Source organism: Pantherophis guttatus, chromosome 4 (assembly GCF_059756535.1).
Source record: "Pantherophis guttatus breed Tessera chromosome 4, ASM5975653v1, whole genome shotgun sequence".
NCBI classification, from domain to species: Eukaryota; Metazoa; Chordata; class Lepidosauria; order Squamata; family Colubridae; genus Pantherophis; species Pantherophis guttatus.
The window spans coordinates 1591648-1610608 of NC_142066.1; the positions used below are offsets into that span (position 1 = coordinate 1591648).

Genomic DNA, 18961 nt, shown 5'->3' on the forward strand with positions numbered 1-18961 from the left:
ATCTTCTATTTCCCTTCTCTTCCCTTCCCTTCCCTTCCTTTCCTTTCCCTTCTCTTCTCTTCCCTTGTCTTGTCTTCTATTTCTCTTCTCTTTCCTTCTCTTCTCTTCTCTTCTCTTCTATTTCCCTTCTCTTCTCTTCCCTTCCCTTCCCTTCTCTTCTCTTCTCTTGTCTTCTATTTCCTTTCCTTTCCTTTCCTTTCCTTTCCTTTCCTTTCCCTTCTCTTCCCTTCCCTTCCCTTCCCTTCCCTTCCCTTCCCTTCCCTTCTTCTCTTCTCTTCACTTCCTTTCTCTTCTCTTCCCTTCCCTTCCCTTCTCTTCTCTTCTCTTCTCTTCTCTTCTCTTCTCTTCTCTTCTCTTCTCTTCTCTTCCCTTCCCTTCCCTTCCCTTCCCTTCCCTTCCCTTCCCTTCCCTTCCCTTCCCTTCCTCTCTTCTCTTCTCTTCTCTTCTCTTCTCTTCTCTTCTCTTCTCTTCTCTTCTCTTCTCTTCTCTTCTCTTGATTGGGTTGAACGGTGCCTGGTCTGATTTCTCGCCTCCCTCCCTCCGCTCTTTCTCGCACCGCTCAGAGGTCTACGCCGTGGTGGACCTCTACGGCCAGTGCGTCCAGGTGTCCATCACCAGCTCCACGGGGCCGCTGGACAACAGCCTCTCCACCAGCAACATCACGGAGAAATCCTTCCCCATCCACTCGCCAGGTGAGCTTCCTCTCCCCAAGGGTTTCAGGTTGGGGCCCTTGGGGTGTCCCCCGAGACTCCATGCCCCATTGACACCCTCGCCTGTCCTCCAGTTCCCGGCGTGGCCCACCGTTTCCATAGCTCCTGTGGCAAGAACGTGGCCTTTCAGGACGACGGGTGCCGGGCCGTCCGCGTGTCCGGTTTCTGCCACGGAATCGTTTTCAGCATGAAGGAACTGAAGACGGATGAAATTTTTGAGGTGAGGGCTTGCTGGCGTGGCCGTCCACACGCCTCCCGAGGGGGGGGATGCTTCATGGAGACCCCCGTGGACCACTGGGGGGGAGAGGAAGCCCCGCTGGATTGCCAGTGGTCCCACGACCAATGGCCGTAAGTCATCCTCGATTTACGACAGTTCATTTAGCGACTGTTTGAAACGACAAAAGGGGGACATAGGACTGTGTTTCACGCTTACGACCGTTGTAGCAAGTAGCCCTTCACTTACAGCAGTTCGTTCCAAGTTATAACAGCGCAGAAAAATGTGACTTAACGGCCGTTTTTCACGCTTACGACCGTTGCAGCAATCCCCATGGTGACATGATCAGAACTCTCATATTTATGACGGTCGCAGAGTCCCGGGTTCGCGTGATCCCTTTGGCGACCTTCTGAGAAGCAAAGTCAACAGAGAAAAACCAGGTTCGCTTAACGAAAGTGTGACTCGCTTAACGACGGCAGTGATTCGCTTAACAAGCGTGGCAAGGAAAGTCGTAAAATGGAGCAAAACTCACTTAACCGATGACTCTCACTTAGCAATAGACATTTTGGACTCAATTTTGATCATAAACGGAGAACTTCCTGTACATTCGTATGTTGCGACAGTCGTAAAACTGATTGGCCGTATAACCAGCATAGTTTGATGGCTTTTTCTGCAACGGTCGTTAAGCAAACAGTGCAGTCATTAAATGAATTACTTGGTCGGTATGGGTACGGCTTTGCTGAAAACGAGAAATAAGTAACCGGTTTTCAGCCCTGCTGTCGTAAAACACAGTCACACCCTACAAAGAGCAGCCATGTTGCCACAATCACATGACGTGATGGAGCCCAACTTCCATCAAGATGGTGCTCAGGAGGTTCTCGACATACGGCCGTCAGAGAGCCTGTTGTTACGTTTGTACATTTGTAAGTTGCAAATGGTTGTAAAACAGCTTGTTGACGCTGTTTTTGCAACTTTTTTTCCCCCACCGTCGTAAAACAAGCGCTCTGGTCGTTAAGCAAACAAGCGGACGTAAGTGCCAAGTTTGGGCAAAATCCGGTGACGTGACCCTGGGATCCCACAAAGAGTTGTAGGGGTGTTGCTGTGTGCCCAAACTTTTTGACCACATGACTCGGGGAAGGACGCTGAGGGATGGAATTTTGGAACCCGGACATAACTTGGTCCGTCAAAACTTCAAATGATACCTGGTTGTAAGTTGAGGACCACTTCTACACCATCTTGATGGAACCCACTGCACCTCAAAGCACAAAGAAAGGATTTGAATACATGGAAGGAGGTGGGGTTCACCGTTACACGCACCCCGATTTAAGTCCCTGCTTCTCTTTTTGCCTCCTCAGGTGAAGATCGACGAGGTGGACGAGAAGTGGTCCGGATCGGTCCACGTGGGCCTGACCACGCTGCTGCCCTCGGATGCCTCCTGCATGGCCACGGGGCTGCCCTCTTCTCTCTTAGAGCTGCGTTCCAAGGTGACCTGGCTAGTGACGGGCTCGGAAGTCCGACGTAACGGCATCCTGCAGAAGCAGAATTACGGGTGTTCCCTGGAGCGTCTCGGGGTGAGTTGGGGGTCCTGCAGGGCAAGGCTGGGTGAAGGTCAACGAGAGGGAAGTCGTGGTAGAGCAGGGGGGTCTCCAACCTTGACAAGTAGAAGATCGGTGGACTTCAATTCCCAGAATTCCCCAGGGTTTGTGTTGTTTTTTACTCATTTTGCTGAAATCAAGATATATTACGTCTTACTGCATTCCCTTCGTCCATTAAGAAAGTTATATGATGGGGGGGAAAATGTGACCAAGGTAATTTAGCCATATTTCTATATTCAGAGTCTCCCAACCTCATGGACTTCAATTCCCAGAATTCCCCAGACAGCTGGTTTTATTTTGTTTTTTTCTCATTTTGCTGAAATCAAGATATATTACATCTTACTGCATTCCCACTGTCCATTAAGAAAGTTATATGATGGGGGGAAAATGTGACCAAGGTAATTTAGCCATATTTCTATATTCAGAGTTTCCCAACCTCGTGGACTTCAATTCCCAGAATTCCCCAGACAGCTGGTTTTATTTTGTTTTTTTCTCATTTTGCTGAAATCAAGATATATTATGTCTTACTGCATTCCCACCGTCCATTAAGAAAGTTATATGATGGGGGGAAAAATGTGACCAAGGTAATTTAGCCATATTTCTATATTCAGAGTCTCCCAACCTCATGGACTTCAATTCCCATGCTTGCTGGGGAATTCTGGGAGTTGAAGTCCACACCCCTCAAAGCACAGCCCTGCTTTAATGCACACAAAAGCTTCACCGGGCCAAGTGACGATTGACTCAATGACCGCATTGCTTAAGGGTCCCAGTTGTCGTCGTATGCCGAGGACTATCGGCAAATGCCAGCATTTGTCTGAATTTGGACGGCGGGAAACCAGACGGTGACGGCTACAAGTTCCCAGAATCCCCTTGTCAGTGAACAAGGGATGCTGGGTGTTGAGTCTCTTCTCAACTACCCACCCTCCCACCCAAGCTATTGAGCGGGAGTCTCCAAAGTTGGCAAACTTAAGACCTGTGGACTTCAACTCCCAGAATTCCCCAGCCAGCTGTTTCTTTTTTCTTTTTTTTTTTTAACTTTGCTGAAGTCAAGATATAGTACGTCTTACTGCATTCCCACCGTCTATTAAGAAAGTTGAAGACCTGGTTATTCCTCAGCCTGGACTGATGGGTTTTGTTTTTTTAATGAATTTTAAATTGTTTTAAATTGGGATTTTAATTTTATATTGGCAGGAATTGTGCATTTTACCGTTGTGAGCCGCCCTGAGTCCTCGGAGATAGGGCGGCATATAAATTGCGTAAATTAAATAAGATAAATAAATAAATAAATATACAGTACTATCAAAAAATGCGATCAAGGTAATTTTAGCCATATTTCTTCTCGTCTGTCTTTGATCTATCTGTATTCTGCTAAAGCGTGCTGGCTGGGGAATTCTGGGAGTTGAAGTCCACAAGTCTTAAAAGTGGCCAAGATTTGAGACACACACACACACACACACACACACACACACACACACACCCCGCAATCACAATACAACGGTCGTGATTGCAGCTGATTGTGGTCTTTGTGACTTTGGAGAAGCCACGTCCATTTGCTCCGTTTTACGACCTTTCCTGCCACGGTTGTTAAGTGAATCGCTGCAGTGATTAAGTCAGTAACAGGGTTGCAAAGCGAACCTTGGCTTCCCCCATTGAACTTTGCTTGCCGGAGGGTCACACAAGGGGATCATGTGACACACACCCAGGACACTGCGACCGTCATAAATACGAGTCGGTTGCCAGGCCTCAGGTGACCACAGGGATGCAGCAGTGGTGCGGTAGCCCTAGAGGTGGAGCTCTCGCCTCACAATCAGGAGGCTGTGAGTTCGATCCTAGGTAGAGGCAGATATTTCTCTCTCTGGGCACAATGAGAATAGATCTGCTGAACAAAACTCCGCACTGGCAACAAGAAAGGCATCCGGCCAGCAAAACACTCAGCTCCATTCAGTTGCCCAGGCTCCTCCTTTCGTTAAAAGAAGAACACAGGAAGGCCGCGGTAGTCATAAATGTTGAAAACAGTCCTAAGTCATTTTTTCCCCCAGTGACGTCGTCACTTCAAATGGTCACTAAATGAACAGTTGTAAGCCGAGGGCCGCCTGTATTTGTCCTCCAGGTGGGGAGCCGCGTGGGGGTGAAGCGTTGCACTGACGACACCATGCACGTGCTGATCGACGGGGAGGACATGGGGCCAGCTGCCACTGGAGTGGCCAAGGTAAGAGGGTCTCAGGCAGGGCTGGCTCTTAGGGCCCGGTGAGGGGGCTGTAAAACTGGGGGCATCCAATCCCATCAGGCTGTGCCACCTGCAAATGGAGGGAGCTGCTGGGTACGGAGGAAATGGAAGAGAAGGGAGGGGAAAGGAGGAGAGGAAAGAAGGAAAAGGAGGGAGGGAGGAAGAAGGAAGGAAAATAAACAAGAAAGTAAGGCGATGGGAATGAGAAGAAGGAAGGGTGGGAAAGAGGAAGGAGGGAAGGAAAGAAATAGAAGGAAAGATGGAAGGAAGGAAAAAAGAGAAAGAAAGATAAAGATAGGGAGAAAGGAAAGGAAAAGAAAATGAAAGGAAGGAAAGGAAAGGAAAGGAAAAGAGAAAGAAATGGAAGGAAGGAAAAAAGAAAGAAAGAAAAGAAAGATTGATTGAAAGGAAGGAAGGAAGAAGGAAGGAAGGAAAAGAAATGGAAGGAAAGAAAAAAAATAAAGATAGAAAGAAAGAGGAAGGGAAGGAAAAGAAAGAAATGGAAGGAAGGAAAGAAAAAGAGAAAATAAAGATTAAAAGAGAAGGAAAAGAAATGGAAGGAAGAAAAAAATGGAAGGAAAGAAAAAAAGAAAATGAAGATTGAAAGAAAGAAAGAGAAGGAAAAGAAATGGAAGGAAGGAAGGAAGAAAAAAATGGAAGGAAAGAAAAAGAAAAAATAAAGATAGAAAGAAAGGAAGGTTAGGAAAAGATGGATGGAAGGAAGGAAAAGAAATGGAAGGAAAGAAAAAAGAAAAGAAAGATAGAAAGAGGAAGGGAAGGAAAAGAAAAATGGAAGGAAGGAAAGAAAAAGAAAGAAAATAAAGATTAAAAGAAAGAAATGGAAGGAAGGAAGAAAAAAAGGGAAGGAAAGAAAAAGAAAGAAAATAAAGATAGAAAGAAAGGAAAGTTAGGAAAAGATGGATGGAAGGAAGGAAAAGAAAGAAATGGAAGGAAAGAAAGAAAAGGGTAGAGAAAGAAAGAAAAGAAAGATTGAAAGAAAGAAAGAGGAAGGAAGAGAAGGAAAAGAAATGGGAGGAAGCTAGTTGATGGTTACAGGGGGATGAACAAAGTTTAAAGTGATTCCATCCTGAAAAGCCTCCCTGCCTGTTAGTTTCTCTCCGTGTCCAGAAAACGGAGGAAGGAAATAAGAGGGAGGGAGGAGGAGAAAGGAGGAGAGGGAAGGAAGGAAGGAACCGGAGGGATAGGAGAGGAAAAACTCAAAGCCATCCCACCCCGGGGGGCCTTCCTTGACCGTTCCTCTCCCGTGTCCCAGAACGTCTTCGTGGTGCTGGATCTCTATGGCCGGGTCACTTCGGTCTCCATCGTCAGCTCCACCATGCTGGAAGAGGCGGAGGGCACCCACCCTCCCTCGGTCGCCTCGGAGCCCTACAGCGAAGAGGAGGAAGAGCCCACCCCGGTCCGTACCACCCCTTCGCAGGTTCTCTTCCCATGCCCCCCACCCCCCCAAAAAAAGAGGCTGGGAGGCCTATTTAGCTACAGCAGCTTCCTTTTTCTCTAGGAAAACCCCTGCCAGGATTTTTTTTGGGGGGGGGGGGCATCTGCTGAAGCAGGAAAAAAATGGGGGGGTGGAATTGGGAAGGGCCCAGCTATGGACAGGGAACCCCCTTCCTGCTTCTGCAAAAAAAAAAAAAAAAAGATGTTGAAAACTCTGGAAAGAGGACAGAAAAGAGCAAAAAAAAAGGAGGATTAACGTCCTAAAAGAGACTAAAACCTACGAAAGAATTGTTGCAGGAACTGGGTTTGGCCAGTCTAGAGAAAAGAAGGACTAGGGGGGGACACGATAAAAGCAGGGTGGATTTATTTATTTTATTTTATTTTATTTTATTTTATTTTATTAAATTTCTATACCGCCCTTCTCCCGAAGGACTCAGGGCGGTGAACAGCCACGAGATAAAATACATAAATACAAAAAAATTTAAAACGAATTAAAAACGAATTAAATAATTTGGCTGAATTTAAAATACCCCATCATTTAAAAACAAATTAAAATTTACATTTAAAAATTTTTTAAAAAAATTTACATTTAAAAAGGGGAGAAGATTTAAGCCAGGCCAGCTTGATGGAATAGGAAAGTCTTAAGTCGAGTTGATTTAAATCACAATTTAAATCACGATTTAAATTACTAGTAAAAAGGCTTGATTTAAATCATAATTTTTAAAGAGAAACTGTAATCTCTGCTACTCCTTTGACCCGCTGTTGACTCACCAATTGTCCCAGCGTTGCAGAATATACAGCCTCGTGCTACATAACTAAGCCCCATTTCATGCAGAATAAACTAAATTATTTGTGTATCTTAAATAGAAAACTATCTTGCGATAGATTTTTACCCCCAAAGTTTTTTATTAAAATAAATTCGATAAAAGCCTTGATAGTACAGTGGTTTAAAGCACCCTGTTATTAAGACCAGCTGCCTGCAATTACTGCAAGTTCAAATCTCACCAGGCTCAAGGTTGACTCAGCCTTCCATCCTTTCTAAGGTAGGTAAAATGAGGACCCGGTTTGTGGGGGCAATAAGCTGACTTTGTATAAATATACAAAAGTATGAAGGCTATTGCTTAACACACTGTAAGCCGCCCTGAGTCTCCGGAGAAGGGCAGCATATAAATCAAATTAAAATAAATAAATAAATAAATAATAAAATTTAAATCAACAAAATCTGATTTTTTATTTATTTATTTATTTATTTATTTATTTATTTTCAAATTTCTATACCGCCCTTCTCCTTTCGGACTCAGGGCGGTGAACAGCCAAGTAAAAACACTTTATACACAAAAGTTAAAATAGATTTAAAATAATTAATTTTTTTTAAAAAAAAAATCATTGATTTTTATCCACCCTGGATAGAGGTATTCCAATATTTGAGGGGCTCCCCCCAAAGAAGAGGAGGGGGTCAAGCTCTTCTCCAAAGCCCCAGAAGGCAGGACGAGAAGCAATGGGTGGAAACTAACCAAGGAGAGAGAAGCAACCTGGAATTGAGGCATTTCCCAACAGTGAGGACAATTAACCAGCGGAACTGCTTGCCACCAGAAGTTGTGGGATGCATCATCATTGGAAGTTTTTTAAGAAGAGAGACCGGACAGCCCTGGTTGTCTGGAAAGGTTTAGGGTCTCCTCCTGCCTGAGTAGGGGAGGGGGGAGAGAGGGGGCTGGACTAGAAGACCTCCGAGGTCCCTTCCGACTCTTTTGTCCTTGTGTCCTTCAGGGCGAGAACGAGCTGCCTTCCGTGACGGCCCCCATGGAGTTCCTGGAAAACCACGGGAAGAACATCCTCCTCTCCAACGGGAACCTGACGGCCACGCGGGTCTCCAGCTACAATCAGGGCATCGTGGTGGTGGGCCAGCCTTTGCCCCAGCAGCAGCTCTTCCAGGTGGGGGGGGGGTATGTGTGCAAGGAGACCCCCGGGAAGGATGCCACGCTTTGGGGCAGGCCCACAGGGCATGTGCAGAGTGCCCTCGGGGCGCCCTGACCGGGAGCAGCCTGCGCCGATCCCGTTGGTCCAAGACGGCCCGGACGGACACCAGGGGGTACGGAGGCTGACTCGCCTTTCATTTTCCCAGCCTGATGGGTAGTCCTCGACTTACAACCGTAATGGAGCCCTCTCCCCCCCCCCCCATCCTGGTTGTAAGTCGGGACGGTCCTAAATCAGGTCAACCAAGTGACCGACCGGATTTGAGGAACTTTTTTTAAGGCAGTCAGGGAAGGAAGACCCTCGTCGTTAAGCGAATCAGTTGTTCGCTCTGGGTTGGTTTCTCCCTCCCTCCCTTCCTTCCTTCTCCTTTCATTCCTTCTTTTCTTTTCTTCCTTCCTCCTATCTCTCTCTCTCTCTCTCTCTCTCTCTCTCTCTCTCCCTCCCTCCCTCCCTCCTTTTCTTCCTTCTCCCTTCATTCCTTCTTTCTTTTCTTCCTTCATTTCATCCTTTCCTCCTCCTCCTTTCATTCTCTCTCTCTCTTCCTTCCTTCTTTTCTTCCTTCGTTCCTCCCTCCCTTCCTTCTTTCTTTTCTTGCTTCCTTCCTCCTCTCTTCCTTCCTCCCTCCTTCCCTTCTTTTCTTCCTTCCTTCCTTCTCCTCCCTTCCTTCCTTTTTTCTTCCTTCCTTCATTTCATCCTTTCCTCCTCCTGTCATTCCTCCTTTTCTTCCTTCCTCTCTCTCTCCCTCTCTCCCTTCCTTCTTCCTTCCTCCTTCTTTCTTTTCTTGCTTCCTTCCTTCCTCCTCTCTCTCCCTTCCTTTTCTTCCTTCCTCCCTTCTTTCTTTTCTTGCTTCCTTCCTTCCTCCCCTCTCTCTCCCTTCCTTTTCTTCCTTCCTTCCTTCTTTCTTTTCTTGCTTCCTTCCTTCCTCCTCTTTCCCTCCCTACTTTCCTTCTTTTCTTGCTTTCTTCCTTCCACCTTTCTCTCTCTCTCTCCCTTCCTTCCTTCCCCTTCCCTCTGTTCTCCTTGTACTCTTTCTCCTTCTGTTCCTCCCTCCCTCCCTCCTACGCTCTGCTCACGGGAGAGCCACAAAGGCAGGAGGGGGCTGTCTGTGACTTTCTCCTCTATCTCTCTCCCCCCCCCCACACGGGACCCCCTTCTGACCTCCTGCCCCTCTCCCCCCCACCCCCCTCCTCTTCCAGTTCCAGATCGACTCCCTCAACCCCCAGTGGACCTCCTCCCTCTCGCTGGGGGTCATCGGCAGCTCCCCGGAGCGGCTCAACTTCCCGGCCACGGCCTGCTCCCTCAAGCGCTCCACCTGGCTGCTGCAGCGCGACTCCGTCTTCCAGAACTCCCTCAAGGTGCGGCGGGAGAGGCTGGGCGCGCGGGGCGGCCGGGGCGGGGAGAGAACAAGCGGCCTGAAGGTGGGGAGCTGAGCCCCGGGGTTTCGCCCCTCCCCTCTGCAGATCTGCGAGAACTACGGGCCCAACCTGGACACCTGCCCCGAGGGGACGGTGCTGGGGGTCTTGGTGGACGCCGGCGGCTGCCTTCACCTGTACATCAACGGCATCGACCAGGGGGTGGCGGCTCAAGACGTCCCCAGCCCTTGCTACGTCCTGCTCGATCTCTACGGCCAGTGCGAGCAGGTGAGGGTCCGGCCGGGGGGGAGGGGAGGCAGGGAGGGGAGGGGGCTTGAGGTGGGCACACAGAAGCAGCAACAGCAGCAGCACCTGGAGGGCAGGTAATTCTGGACTTTACGACTCCCCCCCCCCCAACAGCAGAAACCCCCCCCCCTTGGCTAAGCGAGGCATTCATTGAGTGAGTTTCCCCCCCCTTCCCTTTTAACGACCTTGCTTGCCGCGGTCGTCGAGCGTGTCGTTCAATGAGTCAACCCCTTTTTTTTTTTTTTTTTTTTTGCTAGGTCACCATCATGACCAACGAAACGCCCGCGGTGGGAGCGGAGGGCACGGACCCCCAAGGACAGGGGGGCATGGAGAAGGCCGACATGGTGGATGGTGAGCCATGGGGCGGGGTGCGGGGCTTCCGGGAGGTGGTCTTCCCTTTCCCCCGTTTACAATCCTTAACAGAAATGGAAGAGTCTTAAGGGACCCTGGAGGTCATCTAGTCCAACACCCCCCCCCACCCCCTTCGCCCAAGCAGGAGACCCTACCCCGTTTCAGGAAGGACGGAAAGAAAGAACCGAATGACATAGTTAGAAGGGACCTTGGACTGTAGGTCATCTAGTCCAACCCCCCACCCCACCCACCCAAGCAGGAGCCCCTACTCCATTTCTGGAGGGAGGAAGGGAAGGAAGGACGGGACATTTTCATTTATTGGATTTATTGGACAGACAGATGGAAGGGACCCTGGAAGTCATCTAGTCCAACCCCCTGCCCAAGCACCATTTCTGGAGGGAGGGAGGGAGGGAGGGAGGGAGGGAGGGAGGGAAGGAAGGAAGGAAGGACAGATGGAAGGGACCCTGAAGATCATCTAGTCCAACCCACCCACCCCGCCCTAGCAGGAGACCCTACCCCATTTCTGAAAGGAAGGAAAGAAGGAAGAAAGAAAGAAAGAAAGAGGTAGGGGGGAGAGAGAAAAGAAAGAAAGAAAGAAAGGAAAGAAAGAAAGAAAGAAAGAAAGAAAGAAAGAAAGAAAGAAAGAAAGAAAGAAAGAACGAACAGTTGGAAGGGACCCTGGAGGTCATCTAGTCCAACCCCCCCCAAGCAGGAGACCCTACCCCATTTCTGGAAGGAAGAGGTAGGGGAGAGAGAGAAAGAAAAGAAAGAAAGAGGTAGGGGAGAAAAAGAAAGAAAGAAAGAAAGAAAGAAAGAAAGAAAGAAAGAAAGAAAGAAAGAAAGAAAGAAAGAAAGAAAACAGTTGGAAGGGATCCTGGAGGTCATCTAGTCCAACCCCCCAAGCAGAAGACCCTCCCCCATTTCTGAAAGGAAAGAAGGCAAAGAAAGAAAGAATAGAATAACAAGAGTAGGAAGGGACCCTGGAGGTCATCCAGTCCAACCCCCACCCCCCCCAAGCAGGAGACCCTCCCCCATTTCTGACCGATGGGCAGTCCGGTCTCTCCTTGAAAGCTCTCATGGATGAAGCTCCCACCACTTCCGAAGGCCACTCCCGTTCCAGGGGTCGGACGCTTCTCCCTTCTTGGCTTTGAAATCAAACTCGGCTTGTTGCTCGCAGTTCCACAGTCGTCTCGCGGTTCTGTCGTTTGGTGGGAGGGAGGGGGTCTCTGGGGGGTTTTTTTGGGGGGGTGTCTGTAAATGAGGTGGGCTTCGCCTCTTTTGGGTCCGTGAGCCTCCCCGAAGCCCACCAGCCGCCTGCCTTCCTCCATCCCCGCCAGGCATCAAGGAGAGCGTGTGCTGGACGCCTCCCGTCGACGTCAATCTGACCAAGATCTGCGAGTATCACTCCCTCTGCGCGCGCTTCAAGGACCTCCTGCTCTTGCCAGGTGAGAGCTTCCTGCGCCGTGGGAAAGAATAGCGCCATTTTGGGCAGTCCTCGACTTACGACCACGCCGGAAGGCGCCCTCCTACGCTTCCGTTGCTAAGCAAGACGGTGGTTGTCTTGTTTTGCCGCGTTCTTTGGCACGGCTGTTAAGCGAATCGCCTGCCGTTGTTAAGTCAGTCGCACGGTCGTTCGGCGAATCCGGCTAGTGGGAAGGTCGCTAAAGGGGATCGCGTGATCCCGGGGCACTCCGGCCGTCATAAGTACATGCCAGTTGCCAAGCACCCGAATTTTGATAACTGACCTTAGGGATGGCTGCAGTGGTCCTAAGTATGAAAAATGGCTTTAAGTCCCTTTTTTCCCACTGCAGCGGTAACTCCGAACGGTCACTAAAACGAATGGTTGTAAGTCAAGGACTGCCTGTATACAGATCAAATAGCATTAATTAATCTTTTCCTAGTGATATCCATGCGGATTCGTTGGGGGTTTTGATCTGAGGTTTTACTTCGGTAAACCACCAAGGGAGTTGGGCAGCCAGATCAGTTTTCTAAATGGATGTATATCATGAGGAGGGTGGATGGATGGATGGATCTTTGAGAGAGAGAGAGAGAGAGATGGATGGATGGATGGGAGAGGTGGAGAGAGAGAGAGATGATAGAGATAGATATAATGAGATAGATAGATAGACAGACAGACAATAGATATGATTAGATTAATTCATAGATGATAGACAGATGATAAGTAGATTGGTGGAAGAGAGAGAGAGAGATAATGATAGACAATAGATATGATTAGATTGATTGATTGATAGAGAGAGAGATCAGATGGATGATAGATGATAAATGGATGATGGATGGATAGATAATGATGATTGATAGATGATAGATAGATAGATAGATAGATAGATAGATAGATAGATAGATAGATAGATAGATAGATAGATAATAGATATGATTAGATTAATTGATAGATGATAGACAGATGATAAGTAGATAGGTGGAAGAGAAAGAGAGAGATAATGATAGACAATAGATATGATTAGATTGATGGATTGAGAGAGAGAGATCAGATGGATGATAGACAATAAATGGATGATGGATGGATGGATAGATAGATAATGATAGATAGATAGATAGATAGATAGATAGATAGATAGATAGATAGATAGATAGATAGATAGACAGACAGACAATAGATATGATTAGATTAATTGATAGATGATAGATAGATGATAAGTAGATAGATGGAAGAGAGAGAGATAATGATAGACAATAGATATGATTAGATTGATTGATTGATTGATTGATAGAGAGAGAGATCAGATGGATGATAGATGATAAATGGATGATGGATGGATAGATAATGATGATTGATAGATAGATGATAGATAGATAGATAAGATGGACAGATAAACGATAGACGATAAATGGATGGATGATGGATGATGGATGGATAGATAATGATGATAGTTAGATAGATAGATCAGATGGACAGACAGATAGATGATAGATAGATAGACGATAGATGGATGGATGGATGGATGGATAATGAGAGAGGGAGAGAGAAAGGTGGTGTGAGGTTATTGTGTTTTTATATTATTCTGGTCTTCGGCTTTTATCTTTGTAACTTGGCCTGAACTCATTGAGAGGGATTTGATGGGTTTTCTAAAAATAATAATTAAAAAAAGGAACTGCCATGCCATGCCATGCCATGCCGTCATAAAATGAAACGGAAAGAGTCCTTTTTTAAAAAAAAAAACAAAAAATAGACACACACAGATCCCACACAAACAGATCCAAATTAATTCGGGTCTCAGACCCTCCAGGATCTTCGTTTCCGTGTGCAGAGCCGCCGGGCCGCCTTCCTAACCGTGTTTTTCTCTCCCACCCGCCACCCCCGTCCCTAAATCTGCCCCCTCCCCAGATGCCTACTTTGCCGAAGACCCCAAGCTGAGCCTTTGCTACTGCGAGTCGTGCCACAAGCTGCGAGGGGACGAGGCCTACTACAAGCGGGGGGAGCCCCCCCGGGACTACGCCTTGCCTTTCGGGTGGTGCCGCTTCAGCCTCAGGTACCTTTGGGCGCCGCAGGCGGTCCTCGACTTACGACCGTTCATTTAGGGACTGTCGGGAGTTACCCCGGCATTGAAAAAAGCAACTTAGGACCATTTTTCACACTTGACGACCGATTCACATTTACGGCGGTCGCAGTGTCCCACGGTCACGCGATTCCCTTTTGTGACCTTCTGACAAGCAGCGGGGGAAGCCAGGTTCGCTTAACGACCATGCGTCCCACTTAGCAACCGCAGTGATCCGCTTAACAACGGTGTCGAGAAAGGTCGTGACGTGGGACGAGTGGACTTTGCTTACCAGGAGTCCCACAGGCCCCATCGCCTGCCGTGATTCCCTTAACGGCCAAGGCAAGAGAGGTCGTAAAATGGGACAAAACTTAACAATGGTCTCGCTTTGCGATGGAAATTTTGGGCTCTGTTGTGGTCATAAGTCGAGGACTACTTGTATGAAAATGAGGCTGTTGCAGACCTCGTTCAGGGAGGGGTTTCCTTCCCCCTGGGGCTCTCTCCCACCCTCCCACCCATTTCTTGTAGAATAAACCCCCGCCTGGACGTGGCCAGCACCTCAAAGAAGTGGCACATGGCCTACCACGGGACGAGCATCGGAGCTGTGCGCCGTATGTTGGATCAAGGGGAACTGGTGCCTGGTAAGCAAAAGGACCAGTCTAGGAAGCGGGAGGCTGGGAGTTCTAGTATTGCCCTTCGGCACGAAGCCAGCTGGGTGATCTTGGGCCGGCCACTCTCTCTCAGCCCTCAAAAGGACGCAATGGCAAAGCCCTTCTGAAAACTGGGAGGCTGGGAGTTCTAGTATTGCCCTTCGGCACGAAGCCAGCTGGATCTTGTGCCAGCCAGTCTCTCTCATCCCTCAAAAGGACGCAATGACAAATCCCTTCCGAAAACCGGGAGGCTGGGAGTTCTAGTATTGCCCTTCGGCACGAAGCCAGCTGGGTAATCTTGGGCCAGCCAGTCTCTCTCGGCCCTCAAAAGCACAAAGTGGCAAACCCTTCCGAAAATCTTGTGGCGGAAGCTTCAGGGATGGCCCAGGAGTTAAGACTGACTCCGAGAAGCACAAAAAATTGTACCTAGTACTATATTTGGGGTCCCCAAAACGGGGCTGAGGTTGACGATTTGGGGGGGGCCTCAACGGGGCGCTAGGGTGCACCCTCGTCGGTTTGCTCTCTTTTATGACTGGCTGTGACCCCCCCCCCCATCCCCACTCTTCAACCATTCGGGGTACCTGCTCCTAACGTGGGTCTCCTCCCCAAAAACGCAATGGCACCCCTCCTTCCTTGCCCCCGCAGGGAGCACGTCGATCCTGAGCTGCCGCCCGTTGAAGGCCGATCCGCAGGGAGGGGGCACCGGCAGCGGCACCAACGAGGTCTACCTGGAGGCGGAGGAGAACAGCGTCCAGGGGCGCGAGGAAGCCCACCACGTCCTCCTGTCGCCCACCCTGCGCTACGCGGGACTGGAGCCTTTTGCCACCAAAGTGCAGTAGGTGTCGTGCGCGGCCGGCTGACTGGCCGGGAGCTGGCGGAAGATGTCCGATCGGGACCCCGGTGGAGGGGGGGGGCGAAACCTGCAGGGTGGGGTCAAAAAAAAGTCAAAATGGCAGCAAAAAGCGGTACGATCAAAGTTGCAAACCAATTTTTTTTATATATATATATAAAGTTTTTCATTTTCTTTTTAAAACAAACAAAACATACGAACTTTGCATCCTTAATCATTCACTGTTTCATCTCCTCCATCGTTTTCATATTATATTTCTATCATAGCTTTCTATTTTCTTCTTTTTTTAAAAAAATAATTTTTATTAGACTTTTGACTTTTAAAAACAAAATAAAGAAAAATACAACAAAATCAAAAACACGTTAAAAACACATAACAAACATAACATTACACCATATATTATTTTACAGCTTTCTGTATCGATGTGGATATATATTCTCTATTTTTATTCAGTTGTTCATCTGCGGACTTATATTTACATCAATTTACACAACCATCACTATCAGGTTAACACTATTCAGCAATTTACACTTCCTAGTTTTAACCCAATTAATTTAACATTCCGAATTATTGTTTCGATTCCTTTTTTCTAACCATTCATATAATTTGTTCCACACTCTTTAATATTCCAACTCTTCCCTCTCCTTAATTTCCAGTGTCATCTTATCCATTTCTGCACAATAAAATTTTTAGAATTACTTTATATTTTCATTTAGATTGTTACATCATTCTTCCCAAATTTCTTGTTTATATTAATTCGTCAGATATCTAAATTTATATATGACCGTTTTGTACCGTCCCTGCGATCATGTGACCACAATTTAAACAATTTTGCTGTGGTTTTCCCCCCCCCCCCCCCCCCCCCGGCAAAAACCCATCCAGTAGATTTGCTCAACCCACAAAAAGGTCGTGAAATTGGATCCGGCTTACACGGCGATCTGCTTTACGACCGTCATGGCCAGGCTCGATTCCCGTCGTGGCCAGGCTCGATTCCCGTCGTAACTCGAGGACCGCCCGTAATCCGAAACGCTGCACGAGGTTAATGTGGAGCGTCCGCTGTAAATCTTCGAAAAGCCCTTCTTGCACAGATGACCATTTGCCAAGTACACTTTGTGCATGGTCAGAGACCCTCTTGACTTCACCAGCGGGGCAGGGGAAGCACGACCAAAAACCCGTCTCCAGAGGGTGGATTTGATTTAAATCCAGTTGATTCAAATCATGATTTAAATCGTGATTTAAACCACTAGTAAAAAGGCTTGATTTAAATCACCTCGCTTTAAATCATAAATTTTTAAAGAGCAGCTGTCATCCCTGCTGGGAAATTAACAGATAACAGCTTAACAGAGTCAGAAGGGACCTTAGAGGTCATCTAATCCAACCCCCCACCCAAGCAGAAGATCCTACACCATTTCTGACAAATGGCGGTCCAATCTCTTCTGGAAAGCCTTCAGTGTGCATTTTATCTCAGCTTGCAGAGCTTGGCTCCCTTGAATGAGTGGACCAAAAATGTAAAAAATGCAGAATTCACAGCCTCCTCCTCGTGCTACGTAACTTAAGCTCCTTTTCATGCTGAAGAAACTAAATTATTAACGCCTCTTAAATAGAAAACTACCTTTAGATAGATTTTTTTTTTTTACTCCAAAAGCATTTGATTAAAATAAATTGGATTTAAATCCAAAAAAATCCAATTTAATTTTTTTTAAAAAATCCAATTTAAATCCAAAAAAATCCAATTTAAATCCAAAAAAAATTATATATATTTTTTTTAAAAAATTTAAATCATCATTTTTTATCTACCCTGCCCTCCGGCCTTCCTTCCTTCGGTCCTTCAAAATTTGAGGTTGACCGGTGTTCCATTTGACCAACCGGCGGGTCACGTTCAGCACTTCGGCCCAGCGATCTCGGCGTGTAAGTAAGCCCAGCCGCATTTTTTTTTTTTTTCCCCTTTCCAGATTCAAAGACCCAAAGTCTCACCGACAGCACTCGGCCCAGGTGGCTTTGCAGGTCTGCGTCCGTCCCGGCTCCTACAAGCTCTGCCCTCCCACGCAGGCGACCCCCGAGACCGTGGACCCCCGCTTCAGCAGCGCCGAGATCGAGTGGGTCACCAAGGAAAAAGGCGCTACGGTTCTCTTCGGCCTGCTGATCCGCGTGGAGTGAGACCGCCCCCCCCCTTTGGCCTCCACGGTGGGGGGGGCACGCCGCAGCTTTTGCCAAAACCCCCCCAGCCCCCCCCCATTCTCCCCGGGGGTCCGACGGCGGCACAGAACCGGCTGGAGACGGCACATCCAAGCGAGGAGGGGGTCAACTTTTACGGCCAGACGGAGGACTCCCTTCGGGAGAGAACTTTATTGCGGGAGGGGGCTGCCTCTTGGGGAGGGGGCTGTTCGCCTCCTTTTATTTTCTTTTGCACAGAGACGAGACAAGCTAACGGGGAGGGGAGGGGGCTGGGAGACTGTTAAAAGAGCATGAAGGGGGTGGGTGGGTGGGAAAAGGGGGGGGTCTTTAGTTGCCACAAAAGGACTTGGGGAGGGGTCTTTCTCCCCCCCCTCCCCCCCGGGATTTCTACAGACTGACCACCTCCTTTTCTCTTCCCCGTGGTTCGGATCCTTCCTTGCCCCGATGCCTCTTTTACTGGGGAAGGGTCTTTTTGGGGTCGAGAGGGTCATCTTCCTCGAGGGGGACCCCCTCCCCCGGGCAGGCACTTAGGCACACAGACGGAGCTCCAGAGGGGAGGGCGGGGAGGGGGGCTCATCTCAACCCCCTCCCCCTTAATCCAGAGTTCTGGCTTTCCGAGACATTTTTTGGCAATCTTCTTTCTACACGATTCGGGCGTTGCCCACCTACCCACCATTGGTTCATTTCTTGGGGTGGGGGCTGCCAGGAGGTCAGCAGCCCAGATTGATTGACAGATCTCCGGTGTCGGTGGGGGACCAAGAAAACGCCATTTCTTCATTTTGCGACGGATTTCCTCCGACGCCCCTCGTCCCCCTCCTCATAACAAAAAAAAAAAAAAAAATAAGCACACCTCGCTCCCGATTTCTTTCGTTCGCTCTTATTCTCCCGGTCCGACAAGTGCTCTCCGCCCCCCCGTTCCCCCCAATTTCCCAGTGGGGTGGGGTGGGGGAGTCTCCTGTGGGATAGGTCTGCAAACACCCCCTCCCCACATACACCCCCTCCCCATTCTCCTCCTCCTCCTCCTCGTTTCCCACCTTCTCCCCTTATTTATTGATGTGCTCATCGTCAGAAAAAGAAAAAAATGTGAATTTTTTTTCGGGATGTGGGGGGGGGCGGGCGGAAAGGATGCGAGCCCGTGGTCCTCGTTGTCCCCCCCCCTTCCCTTCTTGGATTTGTATTTTAAATGCTATTTATGATGCTTCTTCACTTTATTTGTTGATGGGGGGGGCAAGAATTGTCTTTTTCTTTTTTTTTTTACATCTGTTGGAAACTGGGAGGGGGGGTTGTTTCTCTGGATGTATTATTTGTTTCTTTCCCCCCCCCTTTTTTTTTTTTTTAATTTTAATTTTTTTTTGGACTAAAATTAAATTGTTTTCCCCTTTTTTGCCCCCCTTCCGAGGGTTTATAAACCACAGTTCAACCTGTTTTGGGTTTGTGTCCTTCGTGACTCCCCCCGACATCCCCCACCCCACCCCAAATGGCGTTTTAAGAATGCCCCTCCCCCTCCGTGCAATTTTCCTCTCCTCTCTTATTTATGACACGTCACCCCCGAGGTTTTAAGAATTCCCCCCCCCGAGCGCCTTTCGA

At 48.3% G+C, this 18961-nt stretch overlaps 1 protein-coding gene across 2 annotated transcripts in view; it reads left to right on the forward strand.

Annotated features, from left to right (window-relative positions):
* The window catches only part of NEURL4 (neuralized E3 ubiquitin protein ligase 4), a 41415-nt gene extending 22959 nt beyond the window's left edge, over positions 1–18456 (forward strand). Inside the window, exons 16-29 of one of the 2 annotated variants that reach the window (XM_087891611.1) lie at positions 564–692; positions 785–930; positions 2280–2495; positions 4630–4728; positions 6020–6163; positions 7969–8133; positions 9372–9530; positions 9636–9815; positions 10091–10184; positions 11522–11629; positions 13549–13693; positions 14228–14340; positions 14995–15184; positions 17152–18456. In XM_087891611.1, coding sequence (XP_087747737.1) covers positions 564–692; positions 785–930; positions 2280–2495; positions 4630–4728; positions 6020–6163; positions 7969–8133; positions 9372–9530; positions 9636–9815; positions 10091–10184; positions 11522–11629; positions 13549–13693; positions 14228–14340; positions 14995–15184; positions 17152–17356 — 2093 coding nt within the window. In that variant the 3' untranslated portion in view covers positions 17357–18456. Of the gene's footprint in view, positions 1–563; positions 693–784; positions 931–2279; positions 2496–4629; positions 4729–6019; positions 6185–7968; positions 8134–9371; positions 9531–9635; positions 9816–10090; positions 10185–11521; positions 11630–13548; positions 13694–14227; positions 14341–14994; positions 15185–17151 lie in introns of both variants that reach the window. The other variant, XM_087891610.1, reaches the window with a different exon arrangement.
* The last annotated feature ends 505 nt before the right edge of the window (positions 18457–18961 follow it).